At 39.8% G+C, this 22609-nt stretch overlaps 3 protein-coding genes and 1 long non-coding RNA gene across 5 annotated transcripts in view; 3 read left to right on the top strand and 1 right to left on the bottom strand.

The window, feature by feature from the left end:
* The window catches only part of LOC138958105 (dehydrogenase/reductase SDR family member 7B-like), a 34756-nt gene extending 32757 nt beyond the window's left edge, over nucleotides 1-1999 (bottom strand). For both annotated transcript variants that reach the window (XM_070329168.1, XM_070329167.1), the window contains exon 1: nucleotides 1828-1999. The gene's annotated coding sequence lies outside the window, so the exon portion shown is untranslated. The remainder of the gene's footprint in view (nucleotides 1-1827) is intronic.
* The window catches only part of LOC138958108 (uncharacterized), a 353780-nt gene that overhangs the window by 321188 nt on the left and 9983 nt on the right, over nucleotides 1-22609 (top strand). The gene's annotated exons all lie outside the window — the stretch shown is intronic.
* On the top strand, nucleotides 1983-22300 carry LOC138958104 (ubiquitin carboxyl-terminal hydrolase 22-like). The gene is made up of 13 exons (XM_070329166.1): nucleotides 1983-2161; nucleotides 2757-2889; nucleotides 4878-4991; nucleotides 6118-6219; nucleotides 6912-7084; nucleotides 7498-7651; nucleotides 11877-11979; nucleotides 12758-12948; nucleotides 13609-13666; nucleotides 14474-14600; nucleotides 15293-15456; nucleotides 19973-20122; nucleotides 20995-22300. Exons 1-13 carry the CDS (start codon nucleotides 2042-2044, stop codon nucleotides 21035-21037), a joined length of 1632 nt encoding a protein of 543 aa, XP_070185267.1. The 5' UTR covers nucleotides 1983-2041; the 3' UTR covers nucleotides 21038-22300.
* Nucleotides 16272-18394, top strand: LOC138957075 (uncharacterized). The gene is made up of 2 exons (XM_070328249.1): nucleotides 16272-16485; nucleotides 17435-18394. Exons 1-2 carry the CDS (start codon nucleotides 16444-16446, stop codon nucleotides 18392-18394), a joined length of 1002 nt encoding a protein of 333 aa, XP_070184350.1. The 5' UTR covers nucleotides 16272-16443.

Raw genomic sequence — 22609 nt, forward strand, 5'->3', positions numbered from 1 at the left:
TGTGCGCTCGTCTTTACTCATACACTCACAGGTTTCGTACCAGTGTAACGTGTAACATCCCCCCCCCCCCCCAGCTTAAAACTCTTTGTTTGGCGACTTACTACTGCAGAACTTAAAACTGTTAACCCTCTAGAACCTGCTCATGCTAGCAGCGTTTCTAAACTTGTTTTTTGTGATGTTTGGTAATTCATTATCTCCAGGCAAATATATGCACTTTTATACAGCCGCGAAGTGTGTTACGAAGTGGTGTGTGTTGCGTGTGCCTATGCACACCAGCTTGGCTGAGGAGGGTGGAAAGCCATGCATGAAGTTGGCGGCAACGAGTGAATTTGTTTGCCTCAAAGCGAATGTCCGATACCGGTCGTTGTCGTAAAGAAATAGTCTCAGTAAATTTGCAAAAAATACACTATCCTCGTTTTCTAAGCCATTTTTCTCAAAGGTTTGGTAAACCGAGGCTTTTTTGTTTTCAAACGCTAATGATTCCGTCAGAAACATCGAACACGCTTTAAATGTTGCAACAACAACATCATAATCCAAACGCAGGTAAAATACTCTCTAACTATACTGAATTTGTGTTTGTAGTGCTGTAGTACAAGTTCCTTCGGTTTTACACTACATTTTTAGCTTGAAGGGATTGTAGTATGTTATATTTTGCAATATGAATAATTGTACATATCAATATAATGAAATAACAAGCAAATCGAGTCCAAACTTTTAGGTTTCCAACCTGGCAACTGAATAACAAGATGGCGTACATTTTGTCGTCTGCTTCCCCCTAACCCTTCATAAATGTAGAAAAAGTCCCCGAGTTTCCCCCTTCTTCTTGCCTTGGCTGCAATGTTTACGCGGCTGGAATTTATTACCGCGCGGCTCGCTGACAAGATAAAATAAACAAGCTCCCCCACTGGAATTGGGAACTAGTGGCCATATGGTATACAGGGAAAACGCCTACACAAGAAATCTACCCACAGGGAACCCGGGAATACACCCAGTTTTGGTTGACATATATATATTAAGGCACGATCAAAAGATCGTTACACTAGGCCATCTCAAAGTTAGGATAGTCAATACATGTAGTACTGGTCAAAAGATCAGATATAGGCCTCGCGGCCTTAGACATCTGCAAATTTATCTTATCTTATCTTATCTCTAGACCCCTTCAGCGTAAATGACAATACCCATTTTTTGCTCACTCACGCCGTACAATATTCTGGGATGACAAACAGACAGACAGAGGACACACTTACACACACACTCGAGCATGGTAATGTGTACATTTCTTCTGTAAGGAATGTTCATGTGAACAGAATATAACACACATGCAATGTGCATGCAGTCCAGAGCCTGCTAAGTGATATTCAATTCCTCTACCCTGTCCCATGATATAGTGTGTGTTTTGTTTGTTTTTAATGTGATGGGATAAGATTAAGAGTTTGGGGATAGCTTGGCAGGGTTGATGTTCTTTAAGTTGGCATATATTTCTTTGAAGTACCTGTTCATGCACAGACCTGCGCATGTCAATATTCAATGCTTTTGTTATCAGTGGGCCAGACGTTGTGAGCATGTATATGCATGGATGGAGCATACAGTAGAGCGCCATTTCTTACTGACTTCAACTTTCTCTTTCTTACTACAGATGCTACTCTCAGTTCCTTTGTTGAACTTCGTTCACCCAAAGAGAAAGTTCGTCTGCTTCACAGTGACCTCTCAACGCCCATACGAAGTACGTGCAGGAATTAAAATAAAAGACGATTGACAAAAGTTAGATTGTCTTTTGCAGAGCATTAAGACTACATCTATGCATGTGTCCAAGTTTTATGCACAAACCCTTCAATTTTGGAGAGGAAATTCTCAAGGAGAAAACGGGATGCGGCATTCGAACAGGAGCCGGAAGCGCCAGAGTCAACAACACCGCATGTGCGCAGACAGGCATGTTTTTGTTAGTCACTGCGCATAACCATTGTTGAACTATTCATCGCAACTCAAATCAAGAGAGTTTCGGCATGAAGTTTTCGACCAAGAAAAGTGTGAGGGGGAGAAGATGAGTCTCCATGGCTGCGAACATTTAACCAGCCTCAAAGCAGCCTACGGAATCCAGCCATTTTACATCATACACTCGTATTTCATCGCGTGCTCCTCGATTGAAGCACGCCGAGTGAAGGTGAGAGGGTACCTCGATGTCACAGACGTGGAAAAGAAACGAAAATAGAATATCTTTAATTGCAGCTTATGTCAGTGTGCACGCAGTTACAGACGCATACTTATGTATCCATTCTAAACACAGCACGTTCTTGTAAGTTCAGGCTCAATCGAATGTTTGTGCACCGTCTGTTTGCGCCGCACGAAAAGGGAGCTAAGTTTACAAACAGGGAAAACCCTTCGTGTGATTGTGTGATGAGGGTCTGTTACACGTAACATTTGTCCAGACACGCCCAACCCAAAGTTCTGAAATGATCCTGAAGTCTTTAACAATAAACAAAAATGGAGACAAGAGTGAAGACTTCTTCAGGATGTTGCTTTGACAGTTATTGCAGTCTGCTGAAACACAGTTCCTGTTGCAAGCCTTTCACAGCCATTCAGAGGATGTCCATACATGGCACACCTAAACATTGTCAGTTGCTGGACAACCATGCACTTACTCAGTTACTGTCTCTGGTCAATACCTGGCAGATTTGACACGGATGGTATTTTACCACAACTGTAAACATGTATATATTCTGTACTTTTGCATGATTACTGTATTGTTTTGTGTGCAGGCAAAGTCATGCTTCTGCCACACCTGCAGATACAGAGGTCTTCGGGTGCATGCCTGCTTGTCTTGCGTGTACTTCGGTTGCTACAACGAACAGCACATCCACAATCATGCCAAAACTAAAAAGCACAATCTGTGTAAGTGATCATGTGACTAGCTGTGGTAAGATTGTTAAATGTCGTCAGACATGTCCATCAAACTCAAACTCAAACTCAAACTCAAATTTTATTGGCTTCAATTTTCATAGAAGAATTTGTCTTGCGCTTGGGAGAAAGTAAGAGTATAACATATAAAAACAGCATTCATATCACATTTCATGTATCACACACAGTAATCACTAGTATAAGCCTACAATTATCACATTTGTACCTGTATCATACATGCAAATAAATAGTATCACATTTCCACGTATCACACACAATATATACATTACATAACATACAGCAAGCTTCCATCTCCCGCGCCCCCCCCCCCCCCCCCCCCCCCACACATACATATCCTCGCACGTGCGTCGACTCCATACAAATGACATCATCAGTCCATTAACTAAGATGCACAATGGCTAGTAGTGGGTACATGATACTTAATACGTGCTCAACTAGACCTGCTAACTAAAATAATAACAGAGACAAAAACAAGGACTGGGCACAACATTTACACGTGTGTGACCTACTTACATCAAGTGCCTGTGATCTATAAATAACAATGATTGCGTTTAAAGTAAAACATGAATAATGCCGATGTTTGCTAACAATGAATACATAACAACTAAGATAAGAATGTATGTGCTTTCATAATATGATCAGACCCATCCTTCACATGATGGTGTTTGTGATGGATGCATGTGTAAACATATGTGACTGCATGAATGGGATTTAAATTAAGGGAGAAATCTTTGCATGTCATAACATCTCAGCCCTTAGTTTCAGTTGACCTGCAAGAGGTTTGAAGCACATATTGATTATTATGTCATTGGATGCTCTTAGTATTACCCTCAGTAGAAAGTAAGTACGCACTGGCTACACGCACTCCGAGTGTATACTAGATTCTGCCCCCTGTATATACACTCCGATGTTAACTTCCGGTCGCGAAGCTAATTTGCCATTCGATCCGACTTTGCGATAGGAATTAATGCAGAGCAGTTGATTATCAGAGAGTAAGAAAACCAAAAATAATCTGATGCTGTACAGCCTTCACTGTAATGTAGATTAAAAACTTGGAATGTACATAAAACATCCGAGAACCTCATCAACACTCGTGTCATTCGACACCATTTTGCAAAGGAACGCTTCATTTTCGATTCAGAGTATTACGCTGGGTACAAACACACACGAAAACAAACGCACACACACAAAAACTGATGCTACACGGCAGCTTAATTATTATTGGAGTTTGGAACACACTTGTAGTGACTGTATCAACCTAGAAGTGGTTGTATACTATATGTAAGTGTACATTATTGCCAGCCCTCCGTATACACTCCGAAAAAGAGATGGCGGAAGTCAATACATCAGATTTTATTTTCATTGGCTACTTCCTAACGTCTTGTAAGGGTGCATTTCATTGGCTTACAGTTGTAACAGAGCTTTTCATTGTCGGAGTATATACAGTCCTATCGATCCTGTATACTCTTGGAGTGCGTGTAGTCTTTGCCAAGGAAGTATTGCAGAAACTATTTCAATATAGATGGAAAATAGCAAACAGTTTTGCCACATGGGATGTGCCCATGCATGCATATACACAACATGAGCAGAATGTGAAAGAATATGCTTGCTGTTGTAGGTGCCAATCTTCGGTGGTGGTAAGATCAGCCCTACAGGATATTTGTTTATGTGAAAAGAAGCAGTTGCTTCAAAAACTGGTCACAGAAACTGAGTGAAAGGCCTGCTTTTCAACTAAGTTGTTTGGTACTGGTAGTTATAATGTCTCACAGGAGAATGACATAGTAGAAAATGATGATAATACTGTTCATTGATGATAGCATCCCCCCATTCTTGTTAGAGTTTTTATTTGCAATAATCAATGCATGCGTACATGTATAGCAACAGATAATACATGTACTAACAATAAAAGATCATATACAAAATGTCTAAAGTGCTAATGAATCAAATGCTCTTTCTTTCAGCTGTAGATCTTAGCTATGGAACTGTTTACTGCTACGCGTGTGGGACGTTTGTGTATGACGAGGAGTTGGAAAATGTCGCCAGAAAACAACAGAGAGCTGCTGCGGCCACCCTGGGTATTCCAATGATTTTGTGATTGTGTGTGTGTATTGAGGTCTGTCATTTGCATACTTGAGTGGCAAGATTTGCCCGAGGTTTGGCAAGTAAAGGCGCAGACAAGAGATAGTTGCCAGATGTGCTTACAGAAAGAGCCTAGACAATGTTATGAATTTCTTTTTTTACTGTGATTATTACACTATTGGTAAATGATTCTGCTAATTATTATTGATTTATTTGAACCAAGTCTTTTTTTCAGTTTGCTGTGCATTCTACTCACAGCTGTCTACCTGAAACAGAGTGCCAATGTGTCAATACAAAGACAAACACTTACAATTACACCAATGAATGACAATGTCATGTGGCAAAAAATAAACTTACACACAGTTTCATGCTCAGTTTATAAATCCTTAAATCAGGAAATACTGAATTAGGAAGTGGTTTCCTGACCATTTTCTAAATTAGGAAGTGATTTCCTGACCATTTTCCTGTTTATGAATGTAAAAATCAGAACAAAGCTTTGAACAAAATCAAATCCACAGCTTTAGAGGCTTTAGGCAGGGTTTTCCAGATTTTAAACATTCTTAACTTTTATTTCGGTTAAAAAGTTTTACAGGAAGTAACATCACTATCAGGAAATACTGAATTAGGAAGTGGTTTCCTGACGTGACCATTTTCCTGTTTAAGGATGTAAAAACCAGAACAAAACTTTGAACAAAATCAAATCCACAGCTTTAGGCAGGGTTTTCAAGATTTTAAACATTCTTAACTTGTATTCCTGTTGACAAGTTTTACAGGAAGTAATACCACTATCAGTATCAGGAAATGCAGAAATAGCATGAGAAACAGGGTGGTCCCATTTCTTCCCACAAACATAAAAGACAAAAGATTTATGTCAGTTCTAATCAAGTAACTAAATATATAGTTCTGAGATCTGATGACTGTTTTGACAAATACTATAAGTATAAGCATAGATATTTTTTTTGTGAAGGTTGGTTCTGGGTATGACTAACGTCTAATAGGTTTCAAGAGTTCCAACTATAATATATACAGCATTATGAAAATGATTTGTTTGGTGCGCAAACATTTAAATATTATCACAAATTATTGACGTTATGTTTGAACGCTATCTTTATTTGTGCACAGGGATCAAGCGGGACTTTGCACCCTGGGAGCCGGGACAGGACGAAATTGAGCTGTTGAGAAGAAACCCCAAGAGACGGAAAGTGTCTGAAAACTCTCACATAGGTTTGTGGTCTTTTAATCAAGTGGCTCTGCCTTTGTGTGGTAGTTGCTCATTGCGACTACCATATTTTAAGGCAAACGAGGCTCATTTGTGCGTTAGTGGTTTGTCTGATACTCTGAAGGTGACTAGTTATTTTTGCTTGAGACTTCGTGTATTATCCAAATGCCCTTAGATTTTCCAACTGATCATATCACAAGTGGTTACGTCAACCCATACTGAATTTGTGAAGAATTTTTTATCTTTCGTCAGAAGGTGTTGGTCTATGTAAAGAGGCAGTAAAAACTAACCTTGTGCGGATGGGTCATACACAACCAATTCATTTTGCATTGGAACCTTCTGTGTAGTCCAAAGCAGGATCGAGATAAGGATAAGATTTCACATAGTCCTGTGAGGTTACCCTCATGGAAATTCGGGCTGCTTTCTCACTGGGGAAAGTGAGCTGCCATACAGCCCTGAGACTTTCGCTGTGAACTTGGGTTCTTCATCGTGCGCATGCGTGCACACGCGGTAGTTCGGACATCGAGGAGATTCGGCACAAAGTTGACTCTGGGAAATAAATTCCTCGCCGAACGTGGGGATCGAACCCACGTCGATATAGACAACTGGTTTTGAAGCCTCCGCCGCTACTGACAGCTATTTCCACAAAGGTTAAGAATCTTGAATAGTCAGTACCCAAAACATCTCTTGTGTGCAGGACTGCGGGGTCTGATCAACCTGGGCAACACGTGTTTCATGAACTGCATCCTGCAGTCCTTGACCCACACCCCGATCCTCCGTGACTACTTCCTGTCCGACCAGCACCACTGTCACATGACCGCCAACCCGCAGCAGTGCCTCGTCTGCGAGATGGGCCGTCTTTTCCAAGAGGTGAGGGTCCGTTGCCTTGGGCCAGCACGGCAAAATTCAAAATACAGTGGTACCTGCGATGAAAGGACACTCTTGGGACTTGCCCTAAGTGCCCCTACATTGCAGGTGGCCTGTCATGACAGGTATACTTTGTTTGAGATAATAGAAAAAGGTGTCCTTTCAAGAGGTGTTCTCTCATCAGAGGGGCCTCATTTTACAGGTACCATATGGTACACCCAAAAAGGTTTGATTATTAAGGGGGTTCACTGATTAAGAGCAGTATAACCATGCGGTTGAGTGAGTAGGACGGAAGACATGTGGAAAACAGTAGAATATTACTCCTTATTGTTATCCCATATGAAACAAGCAGAATAACTATGCGGTTGGCCTTCAGTGTTTAATTTATTGATAGTTTGATGGGTTATTTTGTGCAGTTTTACTCAGGGGTTCGAACTCCATACATCCCATACAAATTGCTGCACCTGGTGTGGACCAACGCGCGTCACTTGGCCGGCTACGAACAACAAGACGCCCACGAGTTCCTCATAGCCGCCCTTGATGTGCTGCATCGCCACTGCCAAGGTCAAGGTTGGCCATTTTTTCGATGTTTCTGTTTGTGGCTTTTTGCTCTGTGATGTTAGGATCAGACGTTAAAGAGGTATTGATGCTGTGCAAGTTGTTAAAAAGGTATTTTTTTCTCACAAATTGATGTTGAGCTAAACTAGCATCTTTGGAGATAAAGTTTTAATTATAATCTTTCAGGGTTTAAAGGGAAATCTCAGAATAACGTGGATAACTGATTATATTTTTGGGTTGTGTTTTTGAGAAAAATTCTCTCTCTCTCTCTCTCTCTCTCTCTCTCTCTCTCTCTCTCTCTCTCTCTCTCTACTAAAAGTGCCATCTTTTAAGCGTGTGTGTATGAGTGTGTGTATGTGTGGTGTGTGTGTGTGTATGTATGTGTGTATATGTGTGTGTTTATGTGTGTATGTGTGTGTGTGAGTGTGTGTGTGTGTGTGTGTGTGTGTGCATGTGTATGTGGTTATGTGCTGGTAGTCTTAGCTTTTAGATATTTGAATCCCTATTGCCAAACTTTTAAAGTGATTGCTTTTTGTGTCATTGTGACTGAAATTTAATCTGTGTTGTATTTTTATAATACATCCTCAGACTCAACGGTACATTTCTCTCTACGCTACGTTAAGACTATATATAATATAACAGAGCTTTGAAAGAAGAAAAAGGACTTCACCTGCGATTCAAAGCTTTCGCATATTTCAAAATTGTTTTTATAAACAATAATATTAACATTGATTAATCTGTTAAAATAGTTCTTCTATAATTACATTATTAACTGTAATTATTGAAATTCCTTTTGTGAACAATTTTGCTTAATTGGTATCTTATCATCGTGGGGTTTTGTGTGTGAGGTGTTTGCTTTTGTATTTTTGTATCCTTGAAATTTTGTTGTATGTCTTCTTCAACTCATAATTGTCAAAATAATTGGCTTGTAAAACAAGGGCTTCATATTGGCCATTTAAACATAAACCATGCATATAACAAAATGACAGACATATTATCCTTACTTTCTAAGAATGGTAGAAACTTTCATATTTTTGCATTTTCAGAATCTAGATTATCTAACAACATACTTGATTCGGATATTTTCGTTTCAGGTTATAAAACATTACGAAAAGATTCTTCCAAAGACTTAGAAACTGGTTTGTTAGTTTATATTAATGAATCATTAACCTACAAGCGTCTTGAAAATCTTGAATCTCATGGAATAGAATCCATTTGGGTGGAAATATGCTTACAAAAATCAGCATCAATTATTGTTGGATTCTGTTACAGAAACCCAGCAGAGAAGGTAAACTGGTGTGATAAATTCATGGACATGATGGATGCAGTTTTAAATGAATCAAAAGAAATCATTCTTCTTGGAGACTTTAATATCGATCTTCTGAAGCAAAATAAGAATTGGTTGGAAACACTAAATCTATTAAATTTACATCAAATGATTCAAAAACCTACTCGTATTACTTCCACCTCTAAAACACTTATTGATCATATCTATGTTTCTGAAAAACGTCATATTAAAGAAACATGTGTACCATGTTTTGCTGTGAGTGACCATTTTCCCATTTGTACCACATGGTCTCGTAAAGGGGTAAAAATTCCAAAAACAGGTCACAGAACAATTACATATCGTTCATTCTCTCATTTCAATGAAAGTGCATTTCTTTCTGATCTAAAAAATAGTCCACTTTCAAATACTTACAATTTTACAAACCCTGACCAAGCTTTGGATTTTTGGATATCTATATTCATTAATATTTATAACAAACACGCACCCCTTAAAACACATCGAATCAAGCAGATTGAAAAACCTAAATGGATCGACAAAGACATAGAAAATGCAGCAAATTACCGTGATTTTTTAAAAGAACATGGTACACATGAAGAGTACAAACAACAAAGAAATAAAGTGAACTCCCTGAAACGAAAACGTAAACAACAATATTTTCAAAACCTCATTACATCTAAACAAGATTCAAAATCTATTTGGAAAGCAATTAACCAACTCACAAACAAAGACATTGCAAATAAATCCTCACAAGTTATTAATATTTCTGTAGATACACTTAATGAACATTTCTCAAAAATTGCCGATAAAGTGATTTCTTATGATCGGACAGAATCAAATGATTTAAAACTTTTGAAAGAATACTGCAATTCCAAACATATCCATGTTCATCATGCATTGCAACCAATGACTATATTGGATGTTTACTCTCAGCTACAACATCTTAAACAAAGCGGAACACGTGACATAGATGGGCTTGATGCAAACATTATACAAATTGCAACTCCAATAATCACAGATACATTGACTTTTATTTATAACATATGTATCGACCAATGCTGTTTTCCAAGTAAATTCAAACAGGCTAAAGTGATTCCTCTTTTTAAATCGGGGGATACTACAAATCCCTCAAATTACAGACCAATATCAATTCTATCAATCCTTTCAAAGCCTCTTGAAAAACATATCAATAAGCATATTCTTTTGCACTTTGAGGACAACAAATTGATACATGATAAGCAATCAGGTTTTAGGAAAAAACACTCATGTCAAACAGCGCTGATTAGCTTAGTTGACCAATGGCTAAACAACATTAATAGTAACCAGTTCTGTGCTGCTCTATTTGTTGACTTTGCTAAAGCTTTTGACCTAATTGACCATAAACTCCTTATCAAAAAGCTTGAGATTTATGGTTTGGCAACTGATTCTGTTAACATTTTAAAATCTTTCCTGTCAGACAGACAGCAAAGTACTTATCTGAATCAATCATACTCTTGTAAACAAACAGTAAGGTTTGGAGTTCCACAAGGTTCTATTCTTGGTCCTTTACTATTTTCTATCTATATTAATGACCTACCATTATTTGTTAAATGTATGTGTGAACTATTTGCAGATGATACTACAATTCATTCTAGTCACAAAGATCTAAGTGAGCTAGCAAGAGTCCTCCAAGAAAACATTGATCGATTGCTGGAATGGTCAGAACTAAACCATATGTCACTGAACCCAAATAAAACTAAATGCATGCTTCTAACCACTAGACAAAAACGACAAAATCTATCATCAAAATTTCCTAAACTACAAATACAAAATCAAGATGTAACTGAAGTTGATAACCATAAGGTTTTGGGAATAACCATTGATAATAATCTGTCTTGGTCAAAACATTTAGATACACTTTGTAAAAATACTTCAAAAAAAATATATCAGTTATCAAAAATTAAACACTTTCTAGACCTACGCACACGGAAACTGTTTTTTCAGGCATATATTCAATCAACTATTGATTATGCGTCCACAGTGTGGGACTCTGCAAGTGCAAACACTTTGAAACACTTGTGCTCTTTACATAGACGAGCTGTAAAATTAATTCTTTTAACAAATGCATCTCTCTCTATGTCTGATTATAAAAAATTAAAGATTCTTCCTATCAAATCACGATTCATCTATAACAAAGGTGTAATGATGCATAGAATTATGTCAGGGAATGCACCTACATTCATTGCCTCAGATTTCAAACTGAATAATTCAATAAAACTAAACAAATTAATTACCCCAACCCCTAGAATTGACCTTTACAAATCAAGTCTTTCTTATTCTGGCGCCTTATTGTGGAACTCCATTCCTGATTTAATTAAAATGCAATTCAGTGAAACTTCCTTCAAAGAAATGTATATGCTGTTTCTCTTGGAAACAAGTAAATAATTATGTGATAATAATACATCATTGCTTGATATTCATAATGCATTTTGAATGTCTTTTTAACTGTTTGACATGTTAATTATATACATTGTATTGTAATTAACTTAATTTTTATTTCTTCTTGTTATTAATCGAGTTACCCTCAATGGGCGAGGGCCGGACGAAAAAAAGCATGTATATTTTGCTTATTCTGTTACCCTCGATAAATAAATAAAGTTCAAAGTTCAAAGTTCTCTCTCTCTCTCTCTCTCTCTCTCTCTCTCTCTCTCTCTCTCTCCCTCTCCCACTCCCTCTCCCACTCCCTCTCCCACTCCCTCTCTCTCCCCCCTCCCCCCCCCCCCCGCTCTCTCTTTCTCTGTCTCTCTCTCTCTCTCTCTCTCTCTCTCTCTCTCTCTCTCTCTCTCTCTCTCTCTCTCTCTCTCTCTCTCTCTCTCTCTCTCTCTCTCTCTCTCTCTCTCTCTTTTTCTTTCTTCAGTTTTGTTATATTCCTATCACTAGATGTAGATGTCATTGTGTTGCTGCATGTTTCAGGAACAAATGGGCTGAGTTACAGTAGCTCTCACCACTGTAACTGCATCATCGACCAGATCTTCACGGGTGGGCTTCAGTCCGATGTAACATGTAAACAGTGCAAGTAAGTCCCTACCTTAAGTGTGCAATGAAAATATAACAGTGGAACCCCCTGTTTAACATCCAACTTTTTTTTTTAGAAAATCTGGTCTTAGACAAGAGTGAGTCTTCAAATGGAAGGGAATTTGCAAAGATTATTTACAGGAAATCAGAAATAGCAAAGTCTTAAAGGGGGCAAACTCTTATATCAGGGGGCATAAATGTGGGGTTCCACCGTACCTGTCATGATGGGACACGTCTTGACACCGACCAAAAGTGTCCTTAAATTCCAGGTGTTCTCTCATGACATGAAGACTTTGAGAAGTAATTTAGAGTAAGTCCAGGACAGTGTCCTTTATTCGGAGGTATTCTCTTGTCAGAGGGACCTTATTTTCATGCAGTACTATAAGTATAGGTTACAACACGCATGATTTTTTGTATATAGCTTGTATTTTAATCATGACCCAGCGGTTGAATATCATGGGGACACTCTAGCCTCCGGCTCCACTAATGTTTCCACAACGTAAGACCCAGTATCTTCCTTCACAGTAGTGACTATTGAAATTTGCAATGAAGCTGGGAGGTATTCTTAAAGCAGTATCCGGATTTAGCCCCATGTTTGATTCATCATCACGCTAAATTTAATCTCAAATGTTCACGGTTCCTTCAAAATGTGATGCAATTTCCACAGGACTAATTCTTGACTATGCCTAGTCTTCTTTTGTTCTTGCTTTTTATGTTCTTCGTTCACAAGTGTGCATTCAGTTGATGTCAATTTCTCATTCCCTCCCTTTTGTCTCCAGTAACGTTTCCACAACGATAGACCCCATCTGGGATATATCGCTGGACCTGGGGCCCGGCCCTGGGTCAACGACAGCGGCCATTGCTGCCGGCAGCAACCTCGTCCTCAGCGCTGTCGGGGACCCAGCATTGCCGATGGCCGTGGGGCCCGCTCTGGTCGACCTCCCGACCGCCTCTCTCTCCCCTGCCTCAGGTACGTCTGGCTGCAGGTGGATTGGATTAGCTGATTGGGTTGGCCACTGGGTAGGATTAACAATCAGAAAGTTCTATTTAAAATTAAATTTGAGTATGCTGTACGCACGATGCTGTGCTATACTGGCTTATCACTTTAAGCAATCAGCGGGCCGCTACATTTTTTTTTACCCTGACTATTTTTAAGTAATTTATGACTATTTTGGGGGCAAGAAAATTGCCTATTGCGTGCGTGTGTATGTGTGTGTGTGTATGTGTGATTATTTTCACAATTATGTGTGCATGGGTGTTACTCTTCCGGCTTTTGACGGATTTCCGGTTTTTGAAAAAATCTGAAGCCGGAAATTCCGGTTTTCCGGGTTTTCAAAAAAAAAAAAAAAAGCTTTGTTTCGCTAAGTTGAAATAACGAGCAGCGGTTCCGATCCGACTTTTGACACCGGTTCGCGTGCTTTCTTGGTTCGCTCCCTTGGATTTGCCGCCATCTTGCTTATTATGATTTGGTTTCGTCGGTGTCCAGAAACTTTCTTTCAAACTTGAGCATTTTGGACCCCTGCCTTTCAGGTTTTTTGATTTTTCCCAGTAACACCCATGTGTGTGTAATGTCTTACATGGCATGAGGTTGTAGAAATGTTAAACTAATTTGTCCATGTCTTTCTTTCAGGTTTCACAAACAGCCCAAGCAACTACGAACCTACCTCACTTCTAGATTGCCTGAAGAGGTAAACTTGCTCTTTGCTAAAAGAGTCAGAACTTGATTGCATATCCTCGACAAATGGTTGTGTCATCATTGCATATGCATGTGTACTTTGCGTAAAAATGTGTGCTTTTGGAAGAATAATGTTGGGAGCTTTCAAATGCAGTGGTATCAGTCTTGGAGAACGCCTCTCTGATTAGTCGAAAGTGTCACTCACTGTTTTCATGTGTCCTTACTTAAAATGTACACTTTGATGAAATCAATAGAACAACTTGAAAGAGATGTCCTTTATTGTGAGATTTCGTTTCATGACAGGTGAACTTTGAGATGTCCATAGATTCAACACAAAGTTAGATGTCTTGTATACTGAGTGGTCCTTTCCTAAAATGGGGCCTGACATCTTGGGGAGAGTTAATGTACCTTCCAAGACCAGTTGACTTGTCAGTGTGACAGTTCTGGGTTAAGATAGTAGTGTATTTGACTCTTTTTGAGCATGTGCTTGAAGAAGTTTCTGTGTACACTTTTGATTTAGTGTACAGTGGAACACCCCTTTTAATGCCTTGCTTTTTGAGATTTTCTGTTCATATCCTCTGTAAATTTACCTCCATTTTAAGACGCCCTCCTTTTTAAAAGCTGATTTTTTTTTAGATTTTGTGAGGTCAACTGCATCATTGACCAGATCTTCTCGGGTGGGCTTCAGTCCGATGTAACATGTAAACAGTGCAAGTAAGTCCCTACCTTAAGTGTGGAATGAAAATATAACAGGACAACTTTAAAAAAAAAAAAGGTTACTTTTTGTTAAATTCATTTTCTTTGCGTTGCCTGTCCACAGATTCACTCGCCCGGAGCACTTGGGCAACTCGGCCAAGATCAAGTGCAGCAACTGCAGCAGCTACCAGGAGTCTACCAAGCAGCTGACCATGAAGAAGTCCCCCATCGTGGCCTGCTTCCACCTCAAGGTCCGGCATGGGTGTTGGTGGATTTGATTTGAGGAAGGTGTAGGGGGAGATAACTTCTTTTATGTTTCCCCTCGGATTCGTTACTATAAGCTTCATGCTTGAGTTCGGATTCTCAATGTTATTGTTGAATATTGTATATGTGTCACAATACAAAAAATTGAATAAAGTTTTGTTTAAACCAGATAAGGACAGTAGATGAAGTGGGGAGTAGGGGGTTGGAATGTTAGGAAGATATAAGCCCAGGATTGTCTGTGAAAATTGTTGTTGTTCACCTGATGATTCAGTGTAGCAAAGGGTTGGGTTGGGTGGTTATTGCTTCTAGAGTGGGTTCACCAAGGGATAATGTTGGGTGGATTTTTCTAGAAGGCTATTTTTGTGATTGCAGTCTAGCTAGTATAAGTTCACATCGACATATTTCACATGGAGACAACCCCTTTTGTTTTCGTTATTGACAAGGGTGAGTTCGGTATGGTAGTCAGCTAGAAGCGCAGAACTTCATTGCTTAATGTTGTAGCTTCTGTTGCTTTAAGTCTGTACGGGTTGGCAGACGCAAGTCGTAATTGAGTAAATTTCACTCGTTCCTTGGAGTTACATTTTGGGGGGTCTCTTCTCTGGCGTGAGTGTGTGTTTGTATACTTGTATGTTAGTGTGTGTATGCAAGTTGATGATCTTTTTTTTCCTTAATATTGCAGAGGTTTGAGCATTCCACGGGGTACCACAAAAAGATCTCAACGTATGTATCATTCCCGGAGGAGCTTGACATGACGCCGTTCATGTCCTCTTCACGAAACAACAGCAATGGCTACACCAACCAGATTGTGCGAGAGTCGGCCACTGGTCTTTCCTGTGATAACAAGTGAGTGCAGTGGAAGCATCTTTCAAGATGCCATCCCCTGTATTGAGACATCGCTCAATCCCCCCCCCCCCCCCCCCCCCCGAACCTCCTGTGGTTTCCTATTTATTTAAATTTTGCAGCGAAATCCACTATTTGGGACTGGAATCACAGAAGTAAGTAAAATCGCTGTGTATTCATAAATAGATGGATTACTAAAAGCTTCATGATTTCTGAATGTAGATTGTGTGTGTGTGTGTGTGTGTGTGTGTGTGTGTGTGTGTGTGTGTGTGTGTGTGTGTGTGTGTGTGCGTGCCCTTGCTTGCTTGCATGCGTGAGTATGATAGGGAGGCTCACGCTCTCCGCGGCCCCGGCAGTCAAGCAGAGAGTACAAAGAGCTGTTTTCAACTCAAAATTGTGCTTATTTGAATTTTTATTAGAAACAAATAAAGTATGATTGCTCTTGAGTATAGTCATCTTAGTACACTCATCTAAGTTTGATGTGCAAAAAATGTGTTAACATAGTTGTATTTGGATGTGTAAAATGCCCCAAAGCGTCGCGCGCGTGCGTCGGACTTAGCCGCTGGCTCGCTGTGCAGCGATTTGGCCCCAAGCCACGGATTTGTTCTAAATCGGTCCCAAAACAACCCGTTTTTGGTTGGTTCGCGTTTGCAAACTATAAATAATTCACCAATGAAACTTGGCACAAGTAACGATCTCCCCTTTGTTTACGTCATATCAAGCGATGAACCAATGGGAAGCACTGTAGCATATCACACACGAACCATTTTCAAACGAAGAGCTCACAGTTGTTCCATTCATCGTTCGAAGTTCAACGCATTGCGTATGATCGTCAACATCTTGAATTTTCTTGTGCCAAAGTTTCTCATTTGTAATCGAAGCGGTTTTTTAACGCGAGCGTTTTCAAGACGAGAATTTGAGCGTCGAATCGCACTCCTGACAAAGCCGAGTGGAGACTGAGTTGCTGTGTTCCAAGCTGCAGAATGTGTAATGGCGGGCGAGTCAACTAACTGCTGTGGGGGCGTCGAGTGGGTATGTATTTGATCTGAACTGTTTCTCTGTCGAAATATGCATTAGTTTTAAATGAAAATCAAATTATAACTAAGTTCTAGTGTTTCAAGCTATCGAAGGTTAAATTGTGTTTGTAAATCGGCTTAGATGCAACATATTCGATTTTGATGTGGAGATCATCATCCCCGGTATTTGGGCGATACTACTGTCGGACAATCCCTGAGGTTTCGCTGATCGAGCTGTGTTTTGTTTTTTAAAGTAAGCTTAAGTAAACGCATCCTGAATCTCATTAAACATAAGATTGATGAGATATTTACAATAAATCTGTAAATTTGATATTTTCTTCTGGATGGTAACAAATCTAATAGATCAGAGTGGCACTTCAGGAATGAAACGTGTCATATCACAATAGCTACTGAGCACTGTACCAGTTTTGTTTGCTGAATACCCGGGTACGTAGAAGAATAAGTTTGCTGAATATGAATCATGACTGCAGATGATTTAAATTGTTGTTGTTACTATTGGTAAATAAGGGATCAACTCCTGTTCTTTTTGGGATACAACCATACAGCTGGAGACACTGCTACATGTAGTGTATTTGTTGTTTTAGTGATTTTTCACTACCTATTTTATTCATGTTTTTATTACTTAGTTAGTGGAAGAATCTTTTGTAATGTATGTTTGATGGTGTATGCTTTTAATTTAGCGTTGTTGACTATGAATGTAGATGTAAATGCTTGTATAACTGTGTTTTAATTTTAAATGTGTCAAGCACAAAGAGCATAATTGTAAAGTTATGATGTTGCGCTATATAAATGCTCATTTATTATTATTATTATTATTACATCTTTTCACTGTCGTATGTGAATTAATTAGAAAGAAAGACAAAATGTTTTGTTTCTATTAATATTTTTTAGGCTTGAATATATAGTTGTTTTATGTTTTACATGTATGTTCTTTTGTTTTTCAGATTGTTTGCATCCCTGATCAGAAGGCTGTTGGAACCAAGTTTTCACTTGTACCTGGAACCTCTCTTCTCAGCGGCTGCTTAACAACTGAATCAGGACCACTGGGGAAGAATGCTGGCACACTGCGAGACATCACAAATGGGGACTTCATCTCTCTCACGCTCTCGGCTGAGAATGTGGAGAAGTGTGGCAAAGTTACTCTTCCGGACGACTCCTGTCTTAGTCGCTACTTCGAAGTTCTTCACTTCTGGCTGATGAAGTTCACCACTCAGGCGTTCAACTCCAGGTCTCCAACTTCCGTGCAAGCAAAGTGTGGGCGTGTGAAAAAGGTTTACGTCAAGCTTGTGAGTAACTACAACAGACGACCGACTGAAAAGAACTGCTCGGCCTTGTTTGACTTTTTGTGTCAGCCTTTCGTGTGGAAACTTGACGTCTTGTCAAAATGCATCTCTGAACAAGATGGAATAGTGGCCGTTCCAGAGAAGCCAGCCCCTGCGGCCCCTTCAACCATCCCTGCTCCTTGTGCCGTCGACGTGCCGGAGAGTGACTGTGAGATTGTTCTTCGTCAAGGCAAGACTTTATTCGACAGGGATTTGGTGAGCTGCAATATCGAAAAAGAGTTGCTTGCCTACCGACTTGACAGACAGCTTAGATTGAACAGTTTTCTGGAAGAAAAGATTGAGGAACTGTCATCTTTTATGTCAAAGGACAGCAAGGGAATTCTAAAAGAGAGGAAACTGCTGGAGAAAAAGACTCTAGCACTCGAAACCAAGGTGAAGTTCCTGAGAGATAAGATTAAAAGTAAAACTCTCAAACAAGGAACTGTTGACAGGAAAGTTCACGAGAAGATAGTTGCAGGACTAGTGCAGAAGAGTAAGGTGCTCACCAAAGATTTCAACCATCTGAGTCTTCAGTTTGAGGCCGGCGAGAATGAAAACGAGCTGTGTACTGTATGTTATTGAAAGTTCTAATGTACTTCATGATGGAGGTGTTATCCTTTTGTGATTTAAAAAAAAAAAAAAGTTATGCACTGGTTGTGCTGCTAAATTGAGGTGACAGATCCGCCGTTTGATTTTTTTGAGTCACTTGAGAAAAAGTGACTCTATGTAATCGGTCAGTGTTAGTCTGTCCGGCCGGCCGTCCGTAGACACCACCTTAACGTTGGACTTTTCTCGGAAACTATCAAAGCGATCGGGCTCATATTTTGTTTAGTCGTGACCTCCAATGACCTCTACACTTTAACGATGGTTTCGCAGCCACTGGTCTGAGGATCTAGCACGGCCACCAACATCGAACGCAGAAGAAGAAGAACGATGGTTTCGTTGACCTTTGACCTTTTTCAAGGTCACAGGTCAGCGTCAAAGGAAAAATTAGACATTTTATATCTTTGACAAAGTTCATCGGATGTGATTGAAACTTTGTAGGATTATTCTTTACATCAAAGTATTTACATCTGTAGCCTTTTACGAACGTTATCAGAAAAACAAGGGAGATAACTAGCCTTTTCTGTTCGGCAACACACAACTTAACGTTGGGCTTTTCTCGGAAACTATAAAAGTGACCGGGCTCAAATTTTATGTGAACGTGACTCATTGTGTTGTGAATAGCAATTTCTTCCTGTCCATCTGATGCCTCATATAATATTCAGAACTGCGAAAGTGACTCGATCGAGCGTTTGCTCTTCTTGTTAAACTTTTGTTCTTTTTTTTTTAATTTTTTTTAAGACTTATTTGGTTACTTTATTCTTTTAGTTTGGTCCATATAACAAATAGTATCCTTGTGACTTGCCGTTGATGTCTCTGCTTTGAACAAACTTTTTATTTTTAATGGTTTTTGAAAGAATTTTTATGTGACGTAATATTTACTTTTTCATTATTCTAACTAAAATTGATATTTTTCCCCATCAAATCTGATTGAATATGTCTTAACTATGAAGAGCAGCTAATTTCCTTTAATTTGATATATTATAAGTTTATATTAGGTGAATAAATCATGTTAAAGTGAAGATCTGCATATCTGAGAAATAAGAGTATTCAGAAGATGTCGGCCATTTTTTAATTTGGCTAAATTGACTTCATTAACTACTTTTTTCGCAAATAATTTCTATATACATGCGTTTTAACATTCAATAAGTACAATTAATAAAACAGTTGATGAAAAAGAACTTTTTTTGTGTTTAGTGCTCTGCACAACTTTTTCTAAGGTGGTCTGGGGTTGGTGTGATGGACATTTTCCCCGACTTTGGTGCTTCCTAACTAAATTTCCAATAGAGCTACATCCCTAAAATTTTCGGATCCCATAGACAATATTATATTAAGCATATCTACAAAATTTCAGAAGAATAAAGACATAATTCGTTGATTTATGAATGGCCAAAGTTATGGAAAAAACGTTAAAAATGAAAATGGCCGCCGGGCCTCCCTAGGTATGAGTGTGTGTGTTTCCAGATTTTTACGAAACATTTTCAATGAACACGCTCCCTGAATTTACATCAACCTTGTTAACTTTTGTGGCTTGCACGCTGTGTCTTGTGTCTGCAGATACTCCCTGTTTGCGGTGGTGAACCACAGCGGCACGATAGAGTCTGGCCACTACACGTGCTACATACGTTCCCACAAGGAGCAGTGGTTCAAGTGCGAAGACCACGTCATCACAAGAGCCACTGCTGGAGAAGTGCTGTCTAGCGAAGGGTAAGATGGCTTGCATGGACAGTCAAACCTGTTTAAAATGACTTCTCAAAGGACTGACAAAAAGGGGTCGTTATAGACAAGTGGTCGCTATGATTTTGTTGTTTTGTTCTTGAAAAAGAAATTATTTCTTTGTTATTTTCTCAGACCTGTTTACCTTCCGCTTTTGGCGGAAGAATCTTCCGAATTTCAAAGCTTTCTTCCGTTCTTCCGTCTCCGAAACATTTCTTCCGCTGGAAACATCGATAATCTTCTGCATTCCAAACGGTCTAAACCAGTATGCATCATTCCCATACTGGTTTAGGAGCGACAAGGGAGACAACTACCGGGCACTCTTTTGCACTGAAGAACGGGAAAGGAACGCCACGTGGCCACACAAAATGTCTGCGAGAAAACGTGGCAGCAGTGCTCGCGAGCATGAAACCGAAACGGATGAAGATTCTCCTCAAGAAAAAAACGAAACTATCACGAAAAAGAAGCTGTATTTGCAAATATATCGGCCAGAGTACCACAAGCTATTTCCGTGTATGTGCCCTGAAATCAAGGTGAGAAGTATGCCTTCTGCACTCACTGCGGTTCGGACTTCAAAATCTGCCATGGAGGCAAAAATGATGTACAACGTCAAATTTTCTTCTGCATCTGTGCTGGATTCTTCTGTTTTTTACTGAGTGATCTTCTGTCAAATTAAAATGAGGGTAAACAGGTCTGTTTTCTGTTTTTTTCATAACTTATGCCATCTCTAGAAATGGTTCCGTGGAAGTGACGTCACATGCTGAAAGAAGAGTGAACATTTTCAGTTAAATTCAGTTTGACTATGAACTACACTGGGGACTAAATCCGAAGCTAGCTATGACGTTTGTGTTTGTTTTGTGCAGGTATCTTTTGTTCTACCACAAACAGCTGCTGGAGTACGCATGACACAAGTGGACAGATAGATACCCCTCCCTGCCCTCCGCCTCTCCTCCGAGCTGGGCCGTTCCATGCTCCGCTGCGCCACCCACACCGCCAAAGCCCTCTCTCAGTGACCGTGGCAACAGGTTCTCAGGGCCAAGCACAGTGTATTCTCAGGTGCTTGTTCCCCCCTCAGCTGACCTCTTCGGAGATATTACACTGTGGAGCTCTTCAATAGATACGACATAGGCCCTGTCGAGCTAATAAGTAGATATGACCTTGTGGTTTTCGTCTCAGCTTGGAGGCATTGTTACCGCCTGTGTGACTGTACTGTACTGTCGTGTCTGGTCGACGACTTTAGTCTCTTAGTCTCTGCTGGTAGGTACAGTGGCGTTGCCATGACGGGATGCCCTGGAGACCAGCCAAGAATGTCAATACGCTGCAGGTGCCCTTTAACGAAAGGTATCATTTGTTTATAGACTGAGTGACAACACCACGTGGGGTGGTGTCCTCTCATGGGAAAGGTTTCACATAATGGATGCCACTCTTCTGCTTACCACCAGCCACTGTTCAAATCTTCACTGGATCAGCCGAGTTCTTCACTGGATCAGCCGAGTTCTTCATTGGATCAGCCAAGTTCTTCACTGGATCAGCCGAGTTCTTCACTGGATCAGCCAAGTTCTTCATTGGATCAGCCGAGTTCTTTGCAGCTTGTGGTCTCTGCTTCTAGACGCTAAACGTCTTTCAAAACTTTTACGGTTCTATCAGCCAGAGGAGACCAGTCCATGAAAGTAACCTCTCCTTTTCTGTGTTAACCATCCAAATCAGCACAAAAGACGTCTGAAGAAGTTGCTGTTAATAAACAACCTTTTCAGCGGCTGTGGTCTGGGCATTTTAAAATTAATGCTGTTTAAACTTTGGTCTAAATTAAGCTGAGATATGGGAAACGGGTCTTCTACCCTTTCATCAACAAAACGACCTGTTGAAATGATCACTGCAAAGCTGGTGTCTCTCAAGACTGTATCAGGTTTTAAGACTCTGAAAAACAAAATAGGTTAATGAAAGGAATCTTTAATTAAATATGATTCAGAACATTCTGAACAAAATCGTCTGACAGGTGTATAGAGTGAAACAGTCAACAAACACAAAAGACAATATTGACAGGTATATGAAGAATGAAAACGTGGCTTTGGCTGCAGTTTGAATCCTGAATAGGTGTCATAGGAGGGGAGGATGTGATTTGTGACTTTCATGGTTTTTTTTGGTTGTTGCTCAGGAGCTAGAAGGTGTTTCCCTCTACTACCCCCCTCCCCCCCCTTCCCCCCCCCCTTCCCCCCCCCCCCCCCCCCCTCCCCCATTCATTTCGAAGGTGCCAGAACAGAATTATTCTGTCAGCTTGAGTTCAACAGCATTCAAGATTCAATTAGAAAATGAATGTTCAAAAAGCAGCAGTTTCAAAAGTATAGCAATCAGAAGTATTTTGCCGGATCAGAAAAAGAACAGCATTTTTTCTGTATAGTTGCAAGTTTTTATTACACCTCAGGTTAATTTCATTAGGCTTGTAGCTGTTGAAGTAGTGAGTCATTTTGCATCTGTGTT

This window comes from Littorina saxatilis, linkage group LG2 (assembly GCF_037325665.1).
Source record: "Littorina saxatilis isolate snail1 linkage group LG2, US_GU_Lsax_2.0, whole genome shotgun sequence".
In the NCBI taxonomy this organism is placed as follows: Eukaryota; Metazoa; Mollusca; class Gastropoda; order Littorinimorpha; family Littorinidae; genus Littorina; species Littorina saxatilis.